Source organism: Aotus nancymaae, unplaced genomic scaffold, assembly GCF_030222135.1.
Source record: "Aotus nancymaae isolate 86718 unplaced genomic scaffold, 86718_ANA_hifiasm-v0.15.2.pri h1tg000108l, whole genome shotgun sequence".
In the NCBI taxonomy this organism is placed as follows: domain Eukaryota; kingdom Metazoa; phylum Chordata; class Mammalia; order Primates; family Aotidae; genus Aotus; species Aotus nancymaae.
The window spans coordinates 7,495,196-7,518,560 of NW_026988523.1; the positions used below are offsets into that span (position 1 = coordinate 7,495,196).

General features: G+C 40.5%; 1 protein-coding gene across 8 annotated transcripts in view; it reads left to right on the top strand.

The window, feature by feature from the left end:
- Positions 1-23,348, top strand: part of RABGAP1L (RAB GTPase activating protein 1 like) — a 726,923-nt gene extending 703,575 nt beyond the window's left edge. For all 8 annotated transcript variants that reach the window (XM_064370668.1, XM_064370669.1, XM_064370673.1 and 5 more), the window contains 5 exons: positions 3,841-3,945; positions 6,044-6,127; positions 10,784-10,855; positions 16,061-16,258; positions 17,567-23,348. In XM_064370668.1, the coding sequence (XP_064226738.1) occupies positions 3,841-3,945; positions 6,044-6,127; positions 10,784-10,855; positions 16,061-16,258; positions 17,567-17,719 (612 nt within the window). In that variant the 3' untranslated portion in view covers positions 17,720-23,348. The remainder of the gene's footprint in view (positions 1-3,840; positions 3,946-6,043; positions 6,128-10,783; positions 10,856-16,060; positions 16,259-17,566) is intronic.
- The last annotated feature ends 17 nt before the right edge of the window (positions 23,349-23,365 follow it).

The window sequence follows — 23,365 nt, forward strand, 5'->3', positions numbered from 1 at the left end:
ACTGTTAGAGGGATACACAAGTTATTTTAGATCTGGCCCTACTCTGATGAACAGAAGAATTGTTCCTACTTTTCTGTTTAACATAGAGGAGAAACTGTGGATTAAGCTTCTTGGAAAAATGGACTCTTCCTCCCTATAGGACCCACAGCAATTGCTGCAGATGTTGTGTATGGTAACAGTAGAAATAAGTGAAGTTGCTTTAATCTTGACCTAATGAAGACTGCTTTGCAGAAAATGTACAAATAAAAATAATTTATCTTCTTAGCATATATATCTAGGTGTTTTTGAAAAAAATTCCCCAAGGAAGGATTTTTCCCCTTTTCTTTTTCTTTTTTTTTTTTTTTTAATATATTTTTTATTGCACTTTAAGTTCTGGGGTACATGTGCAGATCATGCACGATTGTTGCATAGGTACTTACATGGCAAGGTGGTTTGCTGCCTCCATCCCCCAGTCACCTATATCTGGCATTTCTCCCCATGTTATTCCTCCCCAACACCTCCATCCCACGCTGTCCCTCCCCTAGTCCACCCAACAGACCCCAGTGTGTGATGCTCCCCTCCCTGTATCCATGTGTTCTCATTGTTCAACACTCACCTATGAGTGAGAACATGCAGTGTTTGGTTTTCTGTTCTTGTGTCAGTTTGCTGAGAATGATGGTTTCCACATTCATCCATGTCCCTACAAGGGACCCAAACTCATCCTTTTTTTATGGCTGCATAGTATTCCATGGTGTATATGTGCCACATTTTCCTTGTCCAGTCTATCATCGATGGGCATTTGGGTTGGTTCCAGGTCTTTGCTATTGTAAACAGTGCTGCAGTGAACATACGTGTGCATGTGTCTTTATAATAGAATAATTTATAATCCTTTGGGTATATACCCAGTAATGGGATTGCTGTGTCAAATGGTATTTCTAGTTCTAGATCTTTGAGGAATTGCCACACTGTCTTCCACAATGATTGAACTAATTTACACTCCCACCAACGGTGTAAAAGTGTTCCTATTTCTCCACATCCTCTCCAGCATCTGTTGTCTCCAGATTTTTTGATGATCACCATTCTAAATGGTGTGAAGTGGTATCTCAATGTGGTTTTGATTTGCATTTCTCTAGTAACCAATGATGATGAGCATTTTTTCATATGTTTATTGACCTCATATATGTCTTCTTTTGAAAAGTGTCTGTTCATATCCTTTGCCCACTTTTGAATGGGGTTGGTTTTTTTTTTCTTGTAAATCTGTTTTAGTTCTTTGTAGATTCTGGATATTAACCCTTTAGCCCAGGCTGGAGTGCAATGGTTCAGTCTTGGCTCACTGCAACCTCCACGTCCTGGGTTCAAGCAGTTCTTCTGCCTCAGTCTCCCAAGTAGCAGAGATTATAGACTTCTGCCACCACGTGCAGCTGATTTTTGTATTTTTAGTAGAGACGAGGGTTTTGCCATTTTGGCCAGGCTGGTCTCTAACTCCTGGCATCACATGATCCACCCACCTCGGCCTCCCAGAGTGCTGGGATTACAGGCATGAGCCACCGTGCCCAGCCAGCATTCACTTTAAAACATTTTTACAAATTGCTAAATTTTTTTCTTTTTTCATTTAAATATATATATATTTAATAAATATATATAATTAATATATATTAATTAAATATATATATTTTAATATCTATTAAAATATATATATATATTTTTAATAGAGATGGCATTTTTCCATATTGTATAGGCTGGTTTTGAACTCCTGACCTCAGGTGATCCACCCACGTCGGCCTCCCAAAGTGCCAGGATTACAGGCGTGAGCCACCATGCCTGGCCAAAATGCTAAAATTTTAAATGGCTCTCCAAGAGACCAAACTTTAAAAAACCCATTTATTTCAGAGTGTCGTGATGAACATTATGAAAGGATCAGTCTCTTCACAAAGTGGAAATGCTGTGGGTCCTGTCAGAAGAAGGCTTAGTTGCAGTCTTCTTTATTAGCATGGCTCAAACATTCTCGGGTAGAACTTGAGCCAGTGGGCTGCAGTTACAGGGAGAGAGTTGGTTCAGTTTTTAAGAACCCTGAAATGAGCAGTACAGCTGCTCTTAAAGTGCCACTGTGTCCATCTGTCGGAGACTTGTGGGGTGGGGTCTCCCTGCTTTGTGAGTAATCTCAGTCAGTCATCTGGCTTGTGGCTCTAGAGTGGAAGCTTCCATGCTTCCGTGGTTTATTTATTTATTTTTCTTTTTGTTTTCTTTTAAAATGTTGTACTTCATGCCAGACACTTTCATGACGTACATCAGCTGTCTTACAACTTACGAATAACCTGCAGTGTTCATATTGCATTCCCGAGATCTGCCTCTCAGTTTAGTGTGTTAATTTGCTGTGTAGATTTTCCCCCTAAAATCTAATGCATAGGAGCAGTTTTTAGAGTCCTAAAGACTTTTAAGGGACTTTTTCACCCTAACTACCCAATGGTTCCAAATGATCTGCAAACAGAGCTCTAACCACTGGGCTCTGAGCCATCAGGAGCCATCAGACAGAGCAAGCAGAGCAGCTGGAATGTAGTTTCTCTACAGTCACCAGCAGACTGTGCTGGCCAGGCCGTCTGGACATGCAGATGTGGCAGAAGACAGACAGAAGGCCACCCGGCCAGTTTTCACCATCACTTGGATAACATTTTGCTGCTGTCAGCCAGGGATAGCTTCTTCACGTAATTGCCTCTCCTCTGTGTCTAGGTTCTCTCTGCTAAACTCGTCCTGTGGCCCCCTGCCATCTCCGCTTCACACAGTCCCCATCTGCAATGATTTAGCCACATCTCTTCATTCACCAAGTACTTAGGGAGCACCTATTCTGTACTTGGCATTGGGCTTGGTGCTTGGGATAGAGTGATGAGCAAAAGATATGGTTCCTGCCTCCTGGAGCTTAAAGTCTAGTGTGCAAGACAAATAAATCCCACTTGTAAGTTGTCATTACAGTCCTATCAAGGGAAATATGAGAGATTTAGATAGAGGAGCTAACTTAGATGGGGGTGAGTGGGGCAGGGCTGAGGGCTTGCTTCATTGCCATGTGAACTTGAAGCTGAGGCCTAAAAGGTGGGAGCCCGGAGTATAAAATAGACACCATCATCAAAGTTAAAAACACTCACAGTGCTTTCATAGTTAATTTTGGGTCTGTGTCCAAGATAGAACCAGAGTGCTCTCTCCAAGTTCTTCCTGGACATTCTAGAAATATGATCTTTTCTTCCTGGATTCCTGGTCCATATTTCCGTTTTCTTCATGGCTCTCTCTAGCACGGGTTTTTTGTCTTAATTTCTTCTTACTGGACTCACTGCCCGGTGTGAGTGGCCATGTGGGCAAGTTTATCTCAGCTAGTCTTTGAATTTCTCACCTAACTGTTGTCCGCAGACCAGCCTGTCTGCTCCTCTTCTCTGAGTCAACCCCTATGCTCCACCAGTTGGAAGTTTCTGTGTGAGGCTCTACCCTTTCATCAGATCCATCTGCAGAGAGTGAGTGCTGCTGTAACATCGAAAGATCTGTAAGAAGCATTTAGAAGAAGGATGGACTTTGAGGTTATTCAGATCTGAACTCAGATCATGACTATTAGACGTGTGATCTGACCCCAGTTTGTTGGATCTTTTCCAACCTCACTGTCATTATCTGTAAAGTTATTGTTGGTGTGGATTAGAAATAATGTGTGCCAACTAGCTGGCACATAGTTGGCATTCAGTGAAAGCAGCCACCCCTTGACTGAGCTAGGAGGTAAAAGAACGGCTTGCAATAATTTTGGAACAGCAACTGAAGATTGGGTTTGGAGAAAAATTCCGCAGGTGTTCTTTACGCTCTGTATGACTGATGCCCCATGATTTGCAGGCAGAAGACAAGGCAGATGTGTTGAATAAGGAGCTCCTCTTGACCAAACAGAGGCTGGTGGAGACTGAAGAAGAGAAGAGGAAGCAAGAGGAAGAGACAGCCCAGGTAAAAGGAATGTGTAGGCTTTTCTTTACAGAGGTATGTTGGTAGGGAACTGATTAATACTATAAAAAAGAAGGAAAGTTAAATTTCTTCCAAATCAAAGGTGATGTTAAAGCAGTAATGAAAGTAGTTGAATCTACTTACTCAACATTTTCATTCGACATTTCTGACATTTTTTTTGAAGGGTGTTAAAAGAGGAGGCAGGATTTCTACCCTTGAACAGCTTTTAGGAATTTGCCTTTACTGAGATATTTAGCAAGAGTGTTGAGTTTTCTCTAGGTTTAGTAACTTGGAATTATGATCCAAGAGCTTTGACAAATCTGCAAATTTTGTGTTGTATCTCCAAGATAATTGACTTCTCTGAAGTAGTTTTTGAGCACTGTTAACCGAAAGCCTACAGAGATCTCTGCTGGGAGTTGCCACACCGCCCCTGCCTCAATCAGTCACACTTCATTTTCCTGATTCACACCTCAAGGAGCATCAGTATTCCTGGCAAAGCTTTCAAACCTATTTCCTGGGGGAATATAAAGAAACCTTTTGGGAACCAGCCTTGAAGTTAGCACCCTACACTCTTCATGGGAGCTGTAAGGCTAACTAGCCAGAAAATGCCACCAGTGCAGAGCAGTACAGGACGGGGCAGAGAGGCCTATTGGCCCGAAGACGAGGAGCTTCCAGCTTCCCCAAGGAAGAACATGCTCCTTCATCAGTGTTTTCTATCCCTGTCAGTCCCAGCCAGGGGCCTGACAGATTAGATTATGAGTCGGAGTCTCATCACAAACAATTGAAGTCTTCTGCCAAGAGCGTGTTTGAATTTTACTAATACAGCTAACTTGTATAGAGTGAGGAAGCATCTCAAATCCTGATTAACTTATTTTAATGAGTTTCATTCTGAGACATCAGTAATACTGAATTTAAAACACAGCATAAAGCATTTCAAAAATCTACATCCAAGCAACCAGAAAAAAAGTTCCACTAAAGTTACATGTGGAGGAATGTGTAATTTAGCACCTTCCAGACTTTACGAAAAGTGTTCCGTGATTTCTTTTTCTTTGCAATTTTATTAAATGAGTCTTTGGCATTTACAGTGGCCCAAGATACGTGTGTGTGTGTGTGTGTGTGTGTGTGTGTGTGTGTGTACACACACACACATTTTTTAACCTCAAAAATTTTCAGGAGCTGATTACCCAGTTTTAGATTATTTAGGTTCCTTGCTGGGTTTTGTTTTTTCTTTAGTTTCTGCTGTCTTTGGGCGGCTCGAGCTACTTTACATAAGGAATAAAGCTCTTGGCAAATGAATTTAGCCCAGGTTCTACCCGCTCCACGGTTCCATAGACATATACTAGCCCTTAGGCAATCGATACCTAAAATGGGAAGGAATACTCACCTAGTACGTGTGAGGAACAATGCAAGATGCTTCGCACTCTCTTGATTTTCTCCCATACCTAGAATTCTAGAGCTGCTGGGCCACAAAAATAATCGTGGTTACAACTATAGCATTCATAATTTAACATTTCAGTGACTGTAACAACTGCCTGCCATTATGTGTCACTTAAGCTCCTTCTAAAGTCAGTTTCTTTAGTCCCTGAATCTCCTGTCCTTCTCAAAAGCTCTTATCTTCCTTCCTCCATCTTTTCTAACTCTAATCCCCAAAGCCTCTTGTTTTTGCCTTCAGAGGTAACAGCAGTAAAGGTAGACTATAAATAAGGAAGCCTACAGTGATTTTTTTTTTCAGTAATTTATAACATCAAGAGTAACAAATTTGGCATGCAGTGTTGCCTTGATGTTTTGTTTTAGACTCTTATAAGGATAAAGATAGCTTCTGAATGGATACTTATATAGCAGTATGTTTAGAAGCAGCAACCATAGGCAGTTTTATAATGGGGTTGCTCATATGTCTCATACTTTACAGGAACGAAAGTAATGTTTCTGCATCTCTGGAGATGATTGAGTTTTTCAAATTCTCAAGATGGAGCTTCCATGAAAATAATTTATATAGTTATTGTTACCATTGTTATTGACTATGAATCAGACACACTTTTGTTTGTGAAAATGTATTCAGATTTTGGCTGAATCCTGATGTTTCTCATTCTATTCTTTCTAGCTAAAAGAAGTCTTCAGGAAACAGCTAGAGAAGGCAGAATACGAAATAAAGAAGACTACAGCTATTATTGCTGAGTATAAACAGGTAATGTACTAGTTATAGTTTGCTGCTATTAAAGTAATTTTTTTTTTTTTATTGCTTGAGGCCAAGAGTTTGAGACTAGCCTGAGCGACACAGCAGGACCCATCTCTACAAAGAAAAAAAAAATTTATTTAGCCAGGCATAGTGGCATGTGCCTGTAGTCCCAGCTACCTGGGAGGCTGAGGCAGGAGGATCACTTGAGCCCAGGAGTTTGAGGCTGCAGTGAACTATGATTGCACCACTGCACTCCAGCCTGGGCAACAGAGCAAGACCCTGTCTCTAAAAATATAAAAATAAAAAAGTAATTATTCTGTTGTTGTTTTTCTTTGGGGAAGAAATATTTTTGTTTTTAAAGTTTCCAGAATAGTTTTCCAGATTTATTAAATTTGGCGACTCACTCTCTGCATTGAAGCAGACAGTGGTTAGACATACTTATTACTTATAGCTTATTACTCATAACTGATAACTGGGGAGGTCTAACTGACCAAAACAATCTGTTGGTTGTTTATAATGTTTGGTAGATTTAGAGGAATGGAAAACCGTTTGATGATTATTGAAATCCTGTTTCTGCCTCACTCAGAAGCTAATTTCCAGTAGATCACACTTGTAACATTTGCCTTTTTGCAAAATTTAGTCATTGTATTAAACAGCAGTAGCTAGGGGATCAGTGTGTCCGTTGCTATCACAGTACAGAATGTGGTAGACACTCTTTTTCCCACATGGTTCTGTGGCCTCTCCCTTTGCAGGCCAATGCTAGCAGGAAGCTTTCTGTGTGAACCTTAAGATGCTTTTAACAAAGGGCCTACCTTCTTGAGGATGCTTCTGGCCCCCATTACCAGAGTGGTCTCAGAAAGCCCTCCTTCCTGGTATCCACCAGTATCTTCCTATCCTTCCTGGTATCCACCGGTATCTTCCTGTCCTTCCTGTTGGCTGGACATAGCAAGGACTCCTCTCATTGCTGAGACACCCCGAGTGAACTGTTCAAGTTCCAGGTTTCTAGAATTAATTAAAGTACCATATGCCATCTTCTGATCTAAGGATCTCCCTGGGGTCTTCTACTTCACATAGGGTTCTGAAGTCTGATACTTTTTTAAAAAATGTGTTTTTTTGCTTATAAATTAAATTTGTGTTCTTGTGGAAAATTAGAATAGTGCAGAGAAGAACAAAGAAAACAAATCTCCCTTAATCTTCCTAGTGAGAGATAATCATTGTAATATATTGAATATGCATTGTTGCTATACAAGTAATGCTTTATAAATAAATGTATTATATATCAATAGGATGAATTGTATCATTTATCCTTTTTTCTGTAACTAGCTTTAGTTCACTTAATATATTATGAACATCTTTCCATAAGGAATCCGCATATTCATGGAAGATTGAGAAATAAAACTTCAGAGCTATTTTACTCTTCTATGATAATCAACGTTTATTTAATGCCTGCTCTCTGTGAGGCTTAATACTTTGACAGACAAAGTATTAAGACAAAGATGAATGAATTCAATTTTTCTTCTCTAGAAGCTTATCATATAATGTGTAGATAATACCTATGTAGAAATAAGAGGAAAGGAAACTTATTGCATGTGGGAAATGAAACCTTTTGAGCTGTGCTTCAAAGGCTAGGTAAGACTTGGATCTGTGGAGATGAAGAAGAAGGTAGAAACGGTAGAAAGAGGGAACAGGATGTGCAAAGGCATGAAAGTGGGTTAGCGAAGAGAAAAGTCATCATTTGGTGAGTGATTGCAGCACAAAAGAGAAGCAAAGGGATGTTAGGGTCCAGATCAAGGAAAGTCTTCAGGGTCGGGCTCGGGACCTTGCATTTTATTTTGTTTGTGGTAGGATCTTTTTGAGCAGGAAAGTGGCATAATCAAGGACATATTTTTGGTACTACTCTGTCGCAGTGAGAAATGTGGAACCAAGGAGACAGAACACGAACACCAGAGTCCAAGTAAGAAGAACCAGGTCCCTGAACTAAAAAATAATGAAAATAGACAAACGGGAGACACAAAAGATAGTTATTATTGTTGTCTGCTAGACAAGAGAAAACATTGAAGGTGGTCCTGAGATGGTGAAGGTGGGCATCTAGGAGAAGAGGTGGTAAACACTAACTGATACGAGGAACATTAAAGACTCTGTGCTCTGGAATTTGCCATCGCTACAAATGCGTGTTCTTCATTGCCACATTATGTCACGGGTAGCTACCAATGCAGCACTCTTCAAATAGTAATCCTTGGGACTATTCTCGAATATTATCTGGCAAGTCCTTGAAGTAATGCAAAAGGCAACAAATCTATCTGTTTGAAGATAAGTAGAATATAAGACACAATCTAAATGCATTTTATAGTTGGAATTGGCTATTGCTGGGTCTATGTCATAATGTTTCGGTTTATTTAAAAGGGTTTAAGGTTCGCAAAATCTACCAGGGTGATCACTCTCTTTCGTTTTGCTTTGTTTTATTGTTTTTGAGACAGAGTCTCACTCTGTCACCCAGGCTGAAGTGCAGTGGTGCGATCTCAGCTCACTGCAACCTCTGCCTCCCAGGTTCCAGCTATTGTCCTGCCTCAGCCTCCCAAGTAGCTGGGACTACAGGTGTGTGCCACCACACCTGGCTAATTTTTGTATTTTTAGTAGAGACGGAATTTCACTATGTTGGCCAGGTTGATCTCGAACTCCTGACCTCAGGTGATCTACCTGCCTCAGCCTCCCAAAGTGCTGGGATTACAGGCATGAGCCACTGCACCCAGCCAATCTCTTCCTTTTAACATCAGTCAATACAGTCCTACTAATGGTTCTTCCTATTTGGACCTGGAGAAATTGGAATGAAACCCAACAAACTAAACTCAGCAGGCAAGCCCTCATCTCCAGAGCTATTTCGGAGTAGATTGGGATTTTGTTTTAATGTCTGTTTTGATAATAGAGGTAGACCTTATATGTTTTTGGCCAGAATTATACTTTAAAATTTCACATCCTCTGTTTTTTCATCCTTTTTTCTTTTTCTTTTCTTTTTCCATTTTTTTTTTTTTTGAGACAGGGTCTTGCTCTGTCACCCAGGCTGGAGTGCAGTGGCGTCAACACAGCTCGTTGCAATCTTGACCTACTAGGCTTAAGCGATCCTCCCACCTTTCATCTATTTTTCTAAAATAAAAGCTTCTTACTTCAGGCAATAGATTAGAACATCCAATACTTATTTATCCAGATTTTTTTCCTCTGAAAGCACCTATTTCTACAATCTCTCTCTTTTCTTTTTCTTTTTTTTTTTTTAATTGAGATGGAGTCTCACTTTGTTGCCAGGCTGGAGTGCAGTGGCGTGATCTTGGCTCACAACCTCTGCCTCCCGGGTTCAATCAACTGTCTTGCCTCAGCCTCCCGAGTAGCTGGGACTACAGGCGCACGCCCCTATGCCCAGCTAATTTTTGTATTTTTAGTAGAGGCAGGGTTTCACCATGTTGGCCAAGATGGTCTCAATCTCTTGACCTCGTGATTTGCCTGCCTCGACCTCCCAAAGTGCTGGGATTACAGGCGTGAGCCACTGCGCCTGGCCATGAAAGCACCTATTTCTACCATTTCTAATATTTGCTAGCACCTTATTTCGGAATCAATAATAACCATAGATTTTATTTAACGTACACTTACTATTGGCCAGGTGCTATGCTAACCCCTTTACATCCTTTTTTTCCTACTTCATTGCTAGAGCACAGCACTTTTGAATCATGAGGAAACTGAGTCTTAGAAAGATTAATGACTTTGCCTAAGCTCACAAAGCCATAAAGAAATAGAGCTGGCCTGCCTTAAACTCACATTTAACTCCAGCAGCTAAGCTTTTAGTTTCTATGCTCTGTTGCCAAACCTACTTAATAAGAGTTTGAGTCTGTATTATTTTCTCTATCCACTCTGCCACTTCTTTTCCTTTCTTTTCATTTTTTTTTTTTTTGAGATGGAGCTTTGCTCTTGTCGCCCCAGGCTGAAGTGGAGTGGTGCGATCTCGGCTCACTGCAACCTCCGCCTCTTGGGTTCAAGCGATTCTCCTGCCTCAGCCTCCCGAATGGCTTGGATTACAGGCATGCACCACCACATCTGGCTAATTTTTTGTATTTTTAGTAGAGACAGGGTTTTGCCATGTTGGTCAGGCTGGTCTTGAACTCCTGACCTCAGGTGATCCACCTGCCTCAGCCTCCCAAAATGCTGTGATTACAGGTGTGAGCCACCACACCTGGCCCACTCTGCCACTTCTTAAGGAAACTTTCGTGATTGAAAACCGGTTCTGTGACAGTAGACAGGAGATATTTCTGTCTAGAATTCTTTTCATCAAGATTTTCTCAGCCTACTAACTTGTACAAAGTGAATACTAAACAAAGAATCCATAGGTTGATTCGAAAAATGAGGCCGGGAATTCAAGCAGTCACAGAAGGCTAGTGACATAAAGAAACCAAATCTACCCCTGTATGTTTCTACTAATTAAGGTGCAGTGTGCTTTACACATGGAACACTCCGGCCATCTGCTGCTCATTTCAGAAATGACTGGCATTTGCAGTGCTATTCATTTGCAGAATTCCGTCTAGGATCAGATATGACGGAGTGACATATGAATTGATAAGTAGTTATGTGTACATGCTGCAAGAGTTGTTCTATCTTCTAGTAAGACTCTTTTCTCACCCTTAGATCTGTTCACAGTTGAGTACCAGGCTGGAGAAACAGCAAGCAGCCAGCAAGGAGGAGCTGGAAGTGGTAAAGGTAAGGAGTGAAATCATCCTGTGATGAAATTTATTCCAAAGTCACACAGCTCGTAAGTACCTGAAAGAACCCCCAAACCGCTATTTTGTATTAAAGGATTTATTAATAGGAATTATGGAGACTAGGATCTCCCTCTTCCAACCAGGTGTGACTGTCTTCCCTCCCAGCTGAAAGGTTATGATGCTCCCATAAATCATATGGACTGGCAGAGGCAGATAACATGAAAGGTGGTAGGATTTGACATTGTCACAAAGAGGGCCGGAGCTTGAGATGAGCCATGTAGCTTTCTTGGACAGTGTGAACCTGAGAACCCTCAGAAGCCCATTATTGACTGAACCTGAATTGATGCGGCTTCAGTATGGGACTCAGTAGGATCATCCCATCACTCTCTTTAAAAGTAAACACCATGGGCAATATAGAACTTAGCAGGAAAACATGTTGGGTAACTGATTCTTGCACTACATTTTTAGAGGTTTATTTTTAAAGAAAACCTGTGGCATTTGTTTACTTGCTGCCCCCTGGTGGTAAAACGCATTATGTTGCTGCTCTATGTGAAAAAACATGGCCGGGCATGGTGGCTCATGCCTGTAATCCCAGCATTTTGGGAGGCTGAGGCACGCAGATCACGAGGTCAAGAGATCGAGACCATCCTGGCCAACATGGTGAAATCTCGTCTCTACTAAAAATACAAAAGTTAGCTGGGCGTGGTGGCTCATGCCTGTAATCCCAGCATTTTGGGAGGCTGAGGCAGGCGGATCACGAGGTCAAGAGATCGAGACCATCCTGGCCAACATGGTGAAACCCCGTCTCTACTAAAAATACAAAAGTTAGCTGGGCGTGGTGGCTCATGCCTGTAATCCCAGCTACTCGGGAGGCTGAGGCAGGAGAATTGCTTGAACCCAGGAGGTGGAGGTTGCAGTGAGCCGAGATCACACCACAGCACTCCAGCCTGGGCAACAGAGTGAGACTGTCTCAAAAAGAAAAAAAAACAGATTGCTTATTCCATAGAAACAACAGTAAACCGATGGACTGGTACTCTTAAGAGGCAATGTTGGCACAATCCACTCCCGGGACCAGTGTTACAGAAACCTGACATCATCTTATTTGAATACATTCGGGTTTCATACCAGTGAATAAATGTGTATTAAGGAATTTAGCATATAATTTAACAATCTTGAAAAGTGATTTAACCTTTCTAGGCTTCATTTTGTTTTCTATAAAATAGAGATAACAGCCGGTCGCCGTGGCTCACGCCTGTAATCCCAGCACTTTGGGAGGCTGAGGTGGGCAGATCACAAGGTCAGGAGATCGAGACCATCTTGGCTAACATGATAAAACCCCATCTCTACTAAAAACACAAGAAAATTAGCCAGGTGTGGTGGCACGTGCCTGTAGTCCCAGCTACTCTGGAGGCTGAAGCAAGAGCGGGAGGTTGCAGTGAGCCAAGATCACACCACTGCACTCCAACCTGGGTGAAAAAGAGAGACTCCGTCTCGGGGGAAAAAATAAATAGAGATAACTTGATGTGCCTCATAAAATCATTCCGAATGTTAAATAAGATAATGAATAAGCCAGGCGTGGTGGTTCATGCCTGAAATCTCAGCACTTTGGGAGGCTGAAGCTGGCAGATTACAAGATCAGGAGTTTGAGACCATCCTGGCCAACATGGTGAAACCCCATCTCTACTAAAAATACAGAAATTAGCCAGTCGTGGTGGCATGTGCCTGCAGTCCCAGCTACTCAGGAGGCTGAGGCAGGAGAATTGCTTGAACCCGGGAGGCAGAGGTTGCAGTGAGCCGAGATAACGCCATCGCACTCCAGCCTGGGTGACAGAGTGAGAGTCTGTCTCAAAAAAAAAAAAAAAAAATTCCTGTAGGACAAGTTATGTACACATGCAAATGAAAAACTTAGGAAGCAGTTCAAGGGAGCTAAATTGGGCTGGGCTCATGCCTGTAATCCCAGCACTTTGGCAGGCTAAGGTGGGCAGATCACCTGAGGTCAGGAGTTTGAGACCAGCCTGGCCAACATGGTGAAAACCCCTCTCTACTAAAAATAACACAAATTAGCCAGGCGTAGTGGTTCATTTCTGTAATCCCAGCTACTGCAGAGGCTGATACACAAGAATCACTTGAACCCGGGAGGTGAAGATTGCAGTGAGCTGAGATCACACCACTGCACTCCAGCCTGGGCAGCAGAGTGAGACTCCATCTCAAAAAAATAAAAAATAAAAGTGCTAAGATGGATCACACTGACAATCAGAGTAGTAGAGAAAGCAACATCATAAGAACTATAGACCAAAAAAGGCTTTATGGAGAAGGCTGGACTAACGCAGGATGGATAGAAATTAGAGAGAAGTGTTTAAAGAACATTGTAGGAGAAATGATGTGAATGAAGACCCAGACATAGGAATGAGTATTTCAGTGTCTCATTACAGAGACTGATGTGATTAGAATATGTATTAAGGAACAGAAGAAAATATTGGCAAAGTAGGTGAGACTACCTAATGAAAGGTCATGACATTCAGGAAGAGGAAGGTAAACTTTTCTTAGCCAGAATAAAGAAGAAGAACTAGGCTCACGCCTGTCATTCTAACACTCTGCCCAGGCTTAGGTGAGTGGATCACTTGAGTCCAGGAGTTGACCAGCCTGGGCAACTTGGTGAAACCCTATCTCTACAAAACATACAAGAATTAGCTGGATGTGGTAGCATGCACCTGTAGTCCCAGCTCCTCAGAAGGCTGAGGTGGGAGGATCACTTGAGCCCAGGAGGCTGAAGCTGCAGTGAGCTGTGAGCGTGCCTCTGCACTCCAGCTTGGGTGACAGTGAGACCCTGGTACAAAATTTAAAAAAAAAAAAAAAAAAAAGACACTATATCTTCTTTTTTTATTGATGATGAGGCTGAAAACAGTTAATTCATTTGATCGAGGTTACACAGCTAGTAGAAGCAGAATGTAAAGCCAGGAAGTCAGACTCTAAAGTCAATAACATTAGCTGTGAGACTGTACCGCCTCCCCTTTCTCTGGTGCTTCTTCCTGTCTCATTGGGTGTGATAGCGTTTGGTTTTTCCAGTTTCCTGTAATAATCTTCTTTTGTCATGATCACCCCCCAGTTCATTCTTTACACTATAATCAGAATGAATGTTCCCAAATATGAAGTGATATTTGACTCTTACTCTGTGTATCAATGTAGAATTAGATTGGCCACATATAGGAAACCCAAAATAACATTGGCTTAAACATAGAAGGTGTTGATTATTTTACATAAAAGCAGTCCAGGACTAGAAAGGTAGATCCTTCATGTCATTAGTCCCAAGCTAATCAGTCATTAGTGACCCACATCTTCATGTGGACTTCTATCCTAAGGGTCACCTAAAAACCAATCCTTTCAATTAGAGCTCCCGCCATCACACCCACACTCTATGGCAGAATTTTAGTCCAAAAGGAGATGCAAGATATAAAGGCCTCATTCCCCTGGGTGAGCTCTTTCTAAGCAGCCTCTGAGAAGCTCCCCTCTACACTACTGCTTACGTAGCAGCTTTGAGGGAATTTACGGAGTGTCACCTTTTATCTAGACATGCTGTCAGCTCAAATAAACTCAGGGTCTGTTACTAAAGGAGAAGTGGATACTGGGTGAGAATCAGCAGTACCCACCACATTTTAGCAGGTCTGCCAGACTGCAGCTCTTCAAACTTACTCTGTCTTTGACATGTAGCACAGGGCTTGGTAGAGTAAATGAATACATGTTCTGTAGGATAAAATCAGAATTTGACAGCGTGGTATTTAAAGACCTTTATGACCTGGCACAGGGATCTCTCATCTTACTCATTGCTATATCACTTACTTTCTGCTTAAGCCATTTTGAATTCTTTGAAGTTATCTGAAGGTGCTATGTCTTTGCACATGGTGGTGGGCTCTTTGCTGAAACGTCATCCTCCCTCCCTCTCATGTGGTTCAACCTAATAAAATTACTTAGCCAGCTTTGTAAACTTTTAAGACTCAGGTCAAAAGCTATTTCTTTAACGTTTTTAGTCAACAAATATTTAGTCAACGGTAAATACATAACAAATATTTATAATATGCTATACTGGCCTAATTATTCTCAGAGGTTCTTAAGTAAGAGAGTGACAGGTTTTGTTTTTACATGTCTAATGAATATTAATGAACAGGAATATAAAAGTAGATTACGGATGTGATGAGAAGGAAGCCAGTGAGTACTGAGAAGGCGACCCTTAGGGATTCAGGCCTGGAATGGGAAGAGCTCAGAGATGCCAGAGGAAGAAATTAATGGGATAAAAGCTGGACATAGGATGAAAGAGGAGCTAACGAAAAGATGACACAAAGTCTTCAGGCCCAAATGGTGGAGACGTGCCATTTGGGATGTGGCAAAAGTGTGGTGGAGAGTTGTTTTCCGTGTGTGTGAAGAGAGGAGGATGGGCACAGTGATGGACACATGGAGCTTGTCGCAGTAGGACACCAAAGTAGAAATAGTGTGTAATATCGTTTATCTCTACTGAATCATTTTTTATTTTATCTCTAATGAATTATTATTATTTTTCCAACCCCAAGAGGGCTTCCATAATGAATTATTTTTGAAGATATTTTAAGAAAACAACAGCACTATTATTATCTGGAGAAGAGTTGCCGTTGTTCAATGCTATGCGCCCAGTTGGCAATCTAGGCATGTGGTAGATGCCTGAACAGTAGGGTCCTCTTTACTTAAACCTCAACAACAGGACATGTACTTTGTTGCAAGAATAGATTTCAGTTAGTCACGATGCCCTTCCTCAGTCTACGATAGGCAAGTTACTGAAACTCCGAGTTTCTCTCTTTATGAAATGGGGTGATGATAGTGCTCACTCGCACGGTTGCTCCAGGACTAAGTAAAATACTACAAGTAGAGCATTTGGTGTGGGGCTTGGCATCTAGGAAGAGTATTGATAGCACAAAATTTCTAGAACAGATTTCAAAGAGATGCCACAATCCTTCCATTTCTAGGGTATTTCTAGATTTACTTTAGGAAAAAGGATAGCTGGGTTTGGGCTGACTGCAGTGATTTTGATTGCAGCACGAGAACACTAATTAACCTTCAGAAACGGGCCTGCATTTGATGACAATAAGCAGCATCTAAAAAGTCATATGTTGTTTCAGAAAGTGATTTAGCCTGTGGAATACAGCTTGATGTTGGTTATCTCTTTTGCATACTTCAGGGTAAGATGATGGCATGCAAACACTGCAGTGACATTTTCAGCAAGGAGGGTGCTTTAAAACCAGCAGCTGCCAGCAGAGAGGACCAAGGAATTGAAACGGATGATGAGAAGGATGCACTTAAGAAGCAGCTGAGAGAGATGGAACTGGAACTTGCACAAACCAAGCTGCAGTTGGTGGAGGCCAAGTGTAAAATTCAGGTTGGTGATGTGATAAAAGAACAAGAAGAAAGAATAAGCAGTTAATGGTCCAGGATACTCTAGTACTTCAGAATATACCTATCTAGGTCAGAATCGTGTGATTTATACATTTTCTATCTACTAATGTGTCCTGCATAATCACATTTTATATCATGTATTCTTAACACTGATATAAACAAATATATAATTTTAAATGAAATTTTAATACTAAAATTCTATCTTATGAGAACTTAAACATACGCTTTTTGTTTTTTTTTACCCTGAGATTTTTTGCTTACATCCTTTCTCATAGAATTTGGTCACTTCAGTGACTGATCCTGAAAATGAAAAATCAAACCCACTCTGCTGTCCCTACCCTGAGAGTCACACATTGGCTGACACCTGTTCTTTTCTTTGGAGCTTCTTTTTATCTTTAGCTCATTTTCTCAAACCCCTTTCCCCATTATCTTTCTCCATATTGGAGCATAATATAATTAGAAATAGTCCTGGCTTCTGATGGACCCTCCTTCATTTTCCTAGTGATCCCTACCAGCGGCATGGCTGCCATGTCGCCAGCTTCCACCATGTGTCTGCTCTGACCTTGGACACTCTTAGGGAAAAGCCTGTTTCTTTGGAACTAGAACTCATTATGCTTATGTTATCAGTAAAAATTCATATGTTTACATTTATTTATGGGGTGTTTTTTTTTGGGTTTTTTTTTTGGTTTTTTTTAGACAGAGTCTCACTCTGTTGCCCAAGCTGGAGTGCAGTGGCGCAATCTCGGCTCGCTGCAACCTCTGCTTCCTGGGCTTCTGGGCTCAAGCAATTCTCTTGCCTCAGCCTCCCAAGTAGCTGGGACTACAGGCGCACACCAACAAACCCAGCTAATTTTTGTATTTTTAGTAGAGATGGGGTTTCACCATATTGGCCAGGATGGTCTCAAACTCTTGACCTCGAGATCCAACCACCTCGGCCTCCCAAAGTGCTGGCTCACAGGCGTGGCCACCGCGCCCGGCCTATTTGTGATTTTTAAACCTGTTATCTTGGGTTGCAACCTAAACCTAAATTTGGACCTAACTTGTGGGGAAAAAAGAATAAAATGAGGTTTTCTTTCACTGTTGAGAGAAAGCACAGATTCTAGTTTTTTGATAAATCTTTTAACTCTCAACTTTATCCTTGTATTAAGAAGCCAATTAAAGCTCTCCTGGGTTTTGTGGGAGGAAAACTGGCAGCACGTACCTTGGGACTCCAAAAAGCTACGCTATTATTTATTTATTTGGCAGAGAGAAAACATTTATTTAACTCAGATGATTTTCTTGCTTTAATTAGGAACTTGAACATCAGAGAGGAGCCCTTATGAATGAAATCCAAGCTGCAAAAAACTCTTGGTTTAGCAAAACCCTGAACTCTATCAAAACGGCCACGGGCACCCAGCCACTGCAGCCACCACCAGTCACCCAGCCACCCAGGGAGAGCACATAGTTCCAGCCTTACCCAAGCACAAGAGCACAATGATCAAGCAGTGGAAACCTGGGAGGATTCTTCCTGGTGTCCCTTTGAAGGAAAGTCAAGGAGGCCAGAAAACAAGCCAGAATCTTTCAGTAGCTCTCACTCTTTCTTGTATGACACTTTTCAAAGGGATGTTATTTAAACTGACCTGTTCTATGTTGAATACCTATTTTCCAGCTTCTTCATGGAAGGCCATGTTCAGATCCATCATAGTATGACACGTTATTTTGTATGCCTGATGTTTAGTTGGAAATAAGTAATTCAGAACTAAATGCTTTTTTATTTAGAGCTCAATTAATTAATTCTTAATTATTTTTATCTTACATAAAATGGAGACATCTTGTTATTCCAAGGTTGAAGTGATAGGAAGATCTTTGTCACAGGAAAAAAAATTGAAACCTAAACCTCTTAACTTTTCAGGATTTATTCAGATAAAGCACACTGTGGGGCCAGGCATAACCAGTCTCAGGTTTCCTCCTGAGCCTGATTCCCAGGGGAGTCATAATCCTCTCCAAAGGAAAGAACCAGTCAGTGATGATCATTGGTTTACTTTCGTTTTCTGTTCGGTACATCTGGAAATGAAGTGCCAGGAATAGAAGGGCTATTCAGAATACACACTAGGTAAATGGAACTGAGGTTTTAATAAGCGTAGGTTAGAATCATCTGGGCTGTGGTATTCTATCAGATCTCGTTAAGAACTCCACGTGGGACTTACAAGTTCCTAAGTATGCCTAAGTATAGACACAGATGGGACTTCTGGCAATTTAAAGTTAAAGGTGGATAGTACAACTTACACACTTAGGGGGCCTTCACCAGAGACGCCTGATAAGGCCCATGATCGGCCATCGTGCTGAATGTAGTGGAACACAGAACCAGGGACAGAGTATTTCATTTAATGTTGATATATACTTGCTAAGGAAACACTAACATACTGCAACTCGGTTGAAGGACATAGCACTGAAATGGGAGATAGAGGTCAGCCTCACAGCATCTAGTTTAATGTTGGGCAACTTTTTCTGATTTCTGTAGTTCCCTGAAAGTGTGTCTTTCATACCCATAGATAAAGAGATACAAATGCATTTGTAACATTTTTGATTGAATATAAAACCTTTAGAGAAATACTTATCTCATGGAAAGGTAAAGTTACTGTTTAAAAATTAGTGGAAATATTTTATCAATTATATTTAACATGTCTATAAAAATAGTCCTTGCAGGAATTTAATAAGAGCGAAACTATTTTTATTTTATAAGCTATTTTGGAGGCCTCTGATCCTTTCACATCAACCAAACTACTCTTAGGTATGTACAATAACATTTGTTGATATTCATCATTGCCCTCATTGTTGAACATATTATTTGCAAAGGATCTTAAACTCTGTAGTGCCAGAATGATTCTCATCTGTGCCATATGTTGCAATTAAAAGTAACACACTCTTAGAAGAATCAAATAAGAGCATCTCCACCCAAGGAGGATGCACCAAGTTGCTCCCAGTGGGTCTTTTCCTCTAAAATGGTCTTTTATGTTCTAAAAAGTGAAATCCCCTTTATCTGCGTTTATATCATCTACAGCCCATAAAACTGATGTGATTGTTATCTGTTATACTCATCAGATAATACTCTTCTTACATGAATCTTTTGTTGTTCTGACATCTTTCATTACAAAATTTATTTTCTTCTTACCAAAAAGGAACATAACTCAGCATTCCAAGTGTCTATGTTGACTTTCACATTCTCTACATGGTGGTCTAGATAAGCTAACTTTTTTTTTTTTTTTTGTAAAATATAATAGCTAGAAAATGCTATCTTGGCATTTGTTTTTGTAAATCATTTAGTATAGGCTGTTAGCTTTAGTGGTACTTTACGCTATAATTCCAAGAAGCCCTGTGCAGTTGCCTTATCAAATTGCCAGCTAAATTAAAGATGCTCTTTTGTGTTGTGAATTTCATAGTTCTGTACAGAGCTTGTTTCAACTTAGAAAAATGAGTACATTCCACAGAATGCCTAAAGCATAATTTTCTTTAAAGAATAGTAGGTGAGGGAGAAACATAATGGCTCTAGGTCAATCCCTGATCTGGAGACCTTGTTCAACTTCACAGTCCCTTTCCTTTTAAGAGAAGAATCCCCACTGGCCAGGCACGGTGGCTCACGTCCATAATCCCAGCACTTTGGGAGGCTGAGGTGGGCAGATCACTTAAGATCAGGTGTTCAAGACCAGCTGGCCAACATGGTGAAACCCTGTCTCTACTAAAAATACAAAAATTGCCAGGCGTGGTGGCAGGTGCCAGTAATCCCAGCTACTCAGGAGGCTGAGGCAGAAGAATCGCTCGAACCCAGGAGGCAGAGGTTGCGGTGAGCCAAGATCGCATCATTGCACTCCAGCCCGGGCGACAAGAGCAAAATTCTGTCTCAAAAGAGAAAAATCACCAGGTGCATATGTGTCAAGTTTGGTAAGTCCATCTTTTGAGTTTTCTTGTAGGTCTTTCAAAAGATTATGAGGGCAATACATAGTTTTGTTTTTTTTATTCTCCAGCCCATATCATACTTGAGTATCCCTGTTGGTACCATAAACCTAAACTCCCCCTCACTGCAATGCCTTTGAGTTAGTAGCAATAGTAAATACTAGAAACAAAGAAAATTCAGAATTTGGTATGTGATATGATTGTTCATACGATGTTATAATAGCAATATTCCAAACAAAACGTCCTTCACTGTCTATTGTTTGAAAACTCATGCATTCCAGCATGAAGTAACTGCTAGTTTTAATTTCACTTATTTTGAGATATATTTGGAGAATTGCATCTCTTCTCTTGAATTTCATTTAGAAGAGATTAACCAGCCAAATATCCAGGAAAGTTTCAATAGATTCTAGTGTTTTCCATCCTTTCCTAGGATGCACTCTGTATAAAACATTCCTCTGGAAATCTAATATTTGTAATATCTGAGAACTGATCATTTCTATTTTCATGAAATTCTGTAAGAAACATTAAATGAATGAAATTCAACTTGGTAATTCAGTTCATCAACTTTTATATCTTGAGAATCTCAACACGTTCTTTAACTCAGAAAGAAACCAAGCTGGATTTTGCAGGGCATATGTTTGCTAGCTTCCCGCATCCTGAGCCATGTCACAATTTGGTTATATTTAGTTACACATAATTTAATGCAAAGAAATTCTCAGTTACTTAATGTTCTGTTTGTTTATGAGTGCCTATCAGGAACACTAATAAGAATGCCATTCAACCAGTGTCTTCTCCTGCCCCTCTCCCAGCTGCTAAATTAGTACCTTCTTCTTCATTGACTTTCTGAAATGTCCCTGGTAAAGTAGAAAAGCAACCTTTGTACAGATGTAGGGATATTTAATAGTATGTATCTTGTTTCTTTTTTTTTCTAGGGTGTATTAATATTTATTTTTTTCCAACCCCTGCTCCATTTTCTTAAAATGTTTTCCAGTTAATAACTAGTTGCTTTATTTCCTAACTGAAGTGAGAAAACAAGAGAAGAGAATACAGATTTGGGCAGAGGCGATACAGTTAGATCCTTAAAGGAGTCAGTCATTCACCCAGAAGGAGAATCACATGTGTAACTAATGTAAGGGCTTGAAGCTTCTTTTACTTTTGCTAAAATTAGTCTACCAACTCTTCCACCAACCTTGACATCAAACACTTAGGTGGCTGTCTGATTTGGGGACCCCAAACGGAAAAAAAAAAAACTTGTTAAAAAGTAAATGCCTTGGTTTTGTTTTATCTTCTGGAAAAGAACACTTTTACTTGATAAGCAAGATGATTGTATTATATAACTTGCCCTTAAAAACACTCCAAAATGGCCAGGCACAGTGGCTCACACCTGTAATCCAGTACTTTGGGAGTTGAGCGGGTGGATCACAAGGTCAAGAGATTGAGACCATCCTGGCCAACATGGTGATACCCTGTCTCTACTAAATATACAAAAATTAGCTGGGCGTGGTGGCGCGTGCCTGTAGTCCCAGCTACTTGGGAGGCTGAGGCAGGAGAATCGCTTGAACCCGGGAGGCGGAGGTTGCAGTGAGTCAAGAGCATGCCACTGTATTCCAGCCTGGTGACACAGTGAGACTCTGTCTCAATTAAAAAAAAAGAAAACCTCCAAAATACTGACTCGTTTGCTCCAATTACAAGTGAGAGAGTGAAGAAATTCTGTTGTATGACTTGAACACTGTTAGGTTTGTATGTGTGTTTAATTGGAGGAATTTTATATAGAGTATCTCTGCTGCTTTTGTTTACCTGGGTACTATACAACCAAATACACATTTCAGGAAATCTCAAATGTGTATTTGGTTGATCAGAGAAATGATGATCAAAGCCAGAAGGCCAGACCACAGCTTCGTAGCCTGTTTCCTACCATACCAGATGTAAAACTCTTTCTAGTCACCATGCTGACAGTCACGTTGAACTAGAGCTGTCCCAACACATTCTTCCTCTCTCATAGTGGCTTCCATTTAATACAGGCAAAGTCCTTTACCTTAGCAAATTCTTTATCATTCAAAAGTGAACAAAATGAGGACTTCAACCTTGGTGGCACCTCAGTAGGAGATGCCGATCTTGAGCTGTAATGAGAAAAGTGGATGTATAGGAGATTTTAGTGACTACAGTCAGCTGTCTGGCATTCCTTTCTCAGTTTGCATCTAAAAGGCTACATATGTCAAGCTTATCTCTACCTGAATATGCTGCCTGCTATAAAAACATTTCATTAATATATCCCACTCTTCCTACCTCCGTCTCTGATTTGTCATTAGTATTCTGAAAAGCTTAAGAAAAAAGAATCATTGAGTACAAAATGAACATTTTAAGTTATTTTCCTTTTTTCATTGACAGTTATCATGTAAAATCTTTTCCATTAAACTGTAACTTTTAATAACTATATATTATATATGGGATAAAATATATGTACTGAATTGTGAGAATATAAATGCATCGAAAGACTCTGGTGTCATGAAAGCACAAGAATAAGGCTGGAGATGGTCCCAGATCCAAGATGTCCCAAAAGCCTATCGTATCTTTTTGGTATTTTGCATAATGCATGAATCCTTAGTTCAAATGAGGGAGGAAGTTTCTCAGTCAGTCCCACTTCCTTTCTTTCCAACTCCTACCTTTCCCTTGCCGAGGAGGTAGCAGAGATTCTGAATTATCTATTTTTATGAACTCTATGATTTTGTCCATGGCATCTCTAATGAAAACAGGTTCTAGAATAAAGGAGTTGATTAGTCTGAACAGTACTAATTAACTACAAAATAAACATTAGTGATCAGCCTCTTCCTCTATAAACAATGACCAATTAGATGTTTCCGTAATTCCATATATTATGTATAGTACACTCTATAAATGTAAATGTAATGCTCGTCTAAAAAGTGCAATTTATTGTACATTGTCCCAACAAATGTTTACTTTTATAATTGTTACGAACTTGGATTAGTATCTTATTTTTACGTGTGAATGAAGCCTTGTGAAATAAGCAAATGCAACCGAGAAGGTAACAAGGTGACTGTTTTTGTGAGCCAGTGATGTTTTCAATGCTTTGTGTTGCCCCTTTGGCCCCATTAAGCAGTAATAAACATTTGTTCTGAAGTCCATGTATGTCTTTTTAATT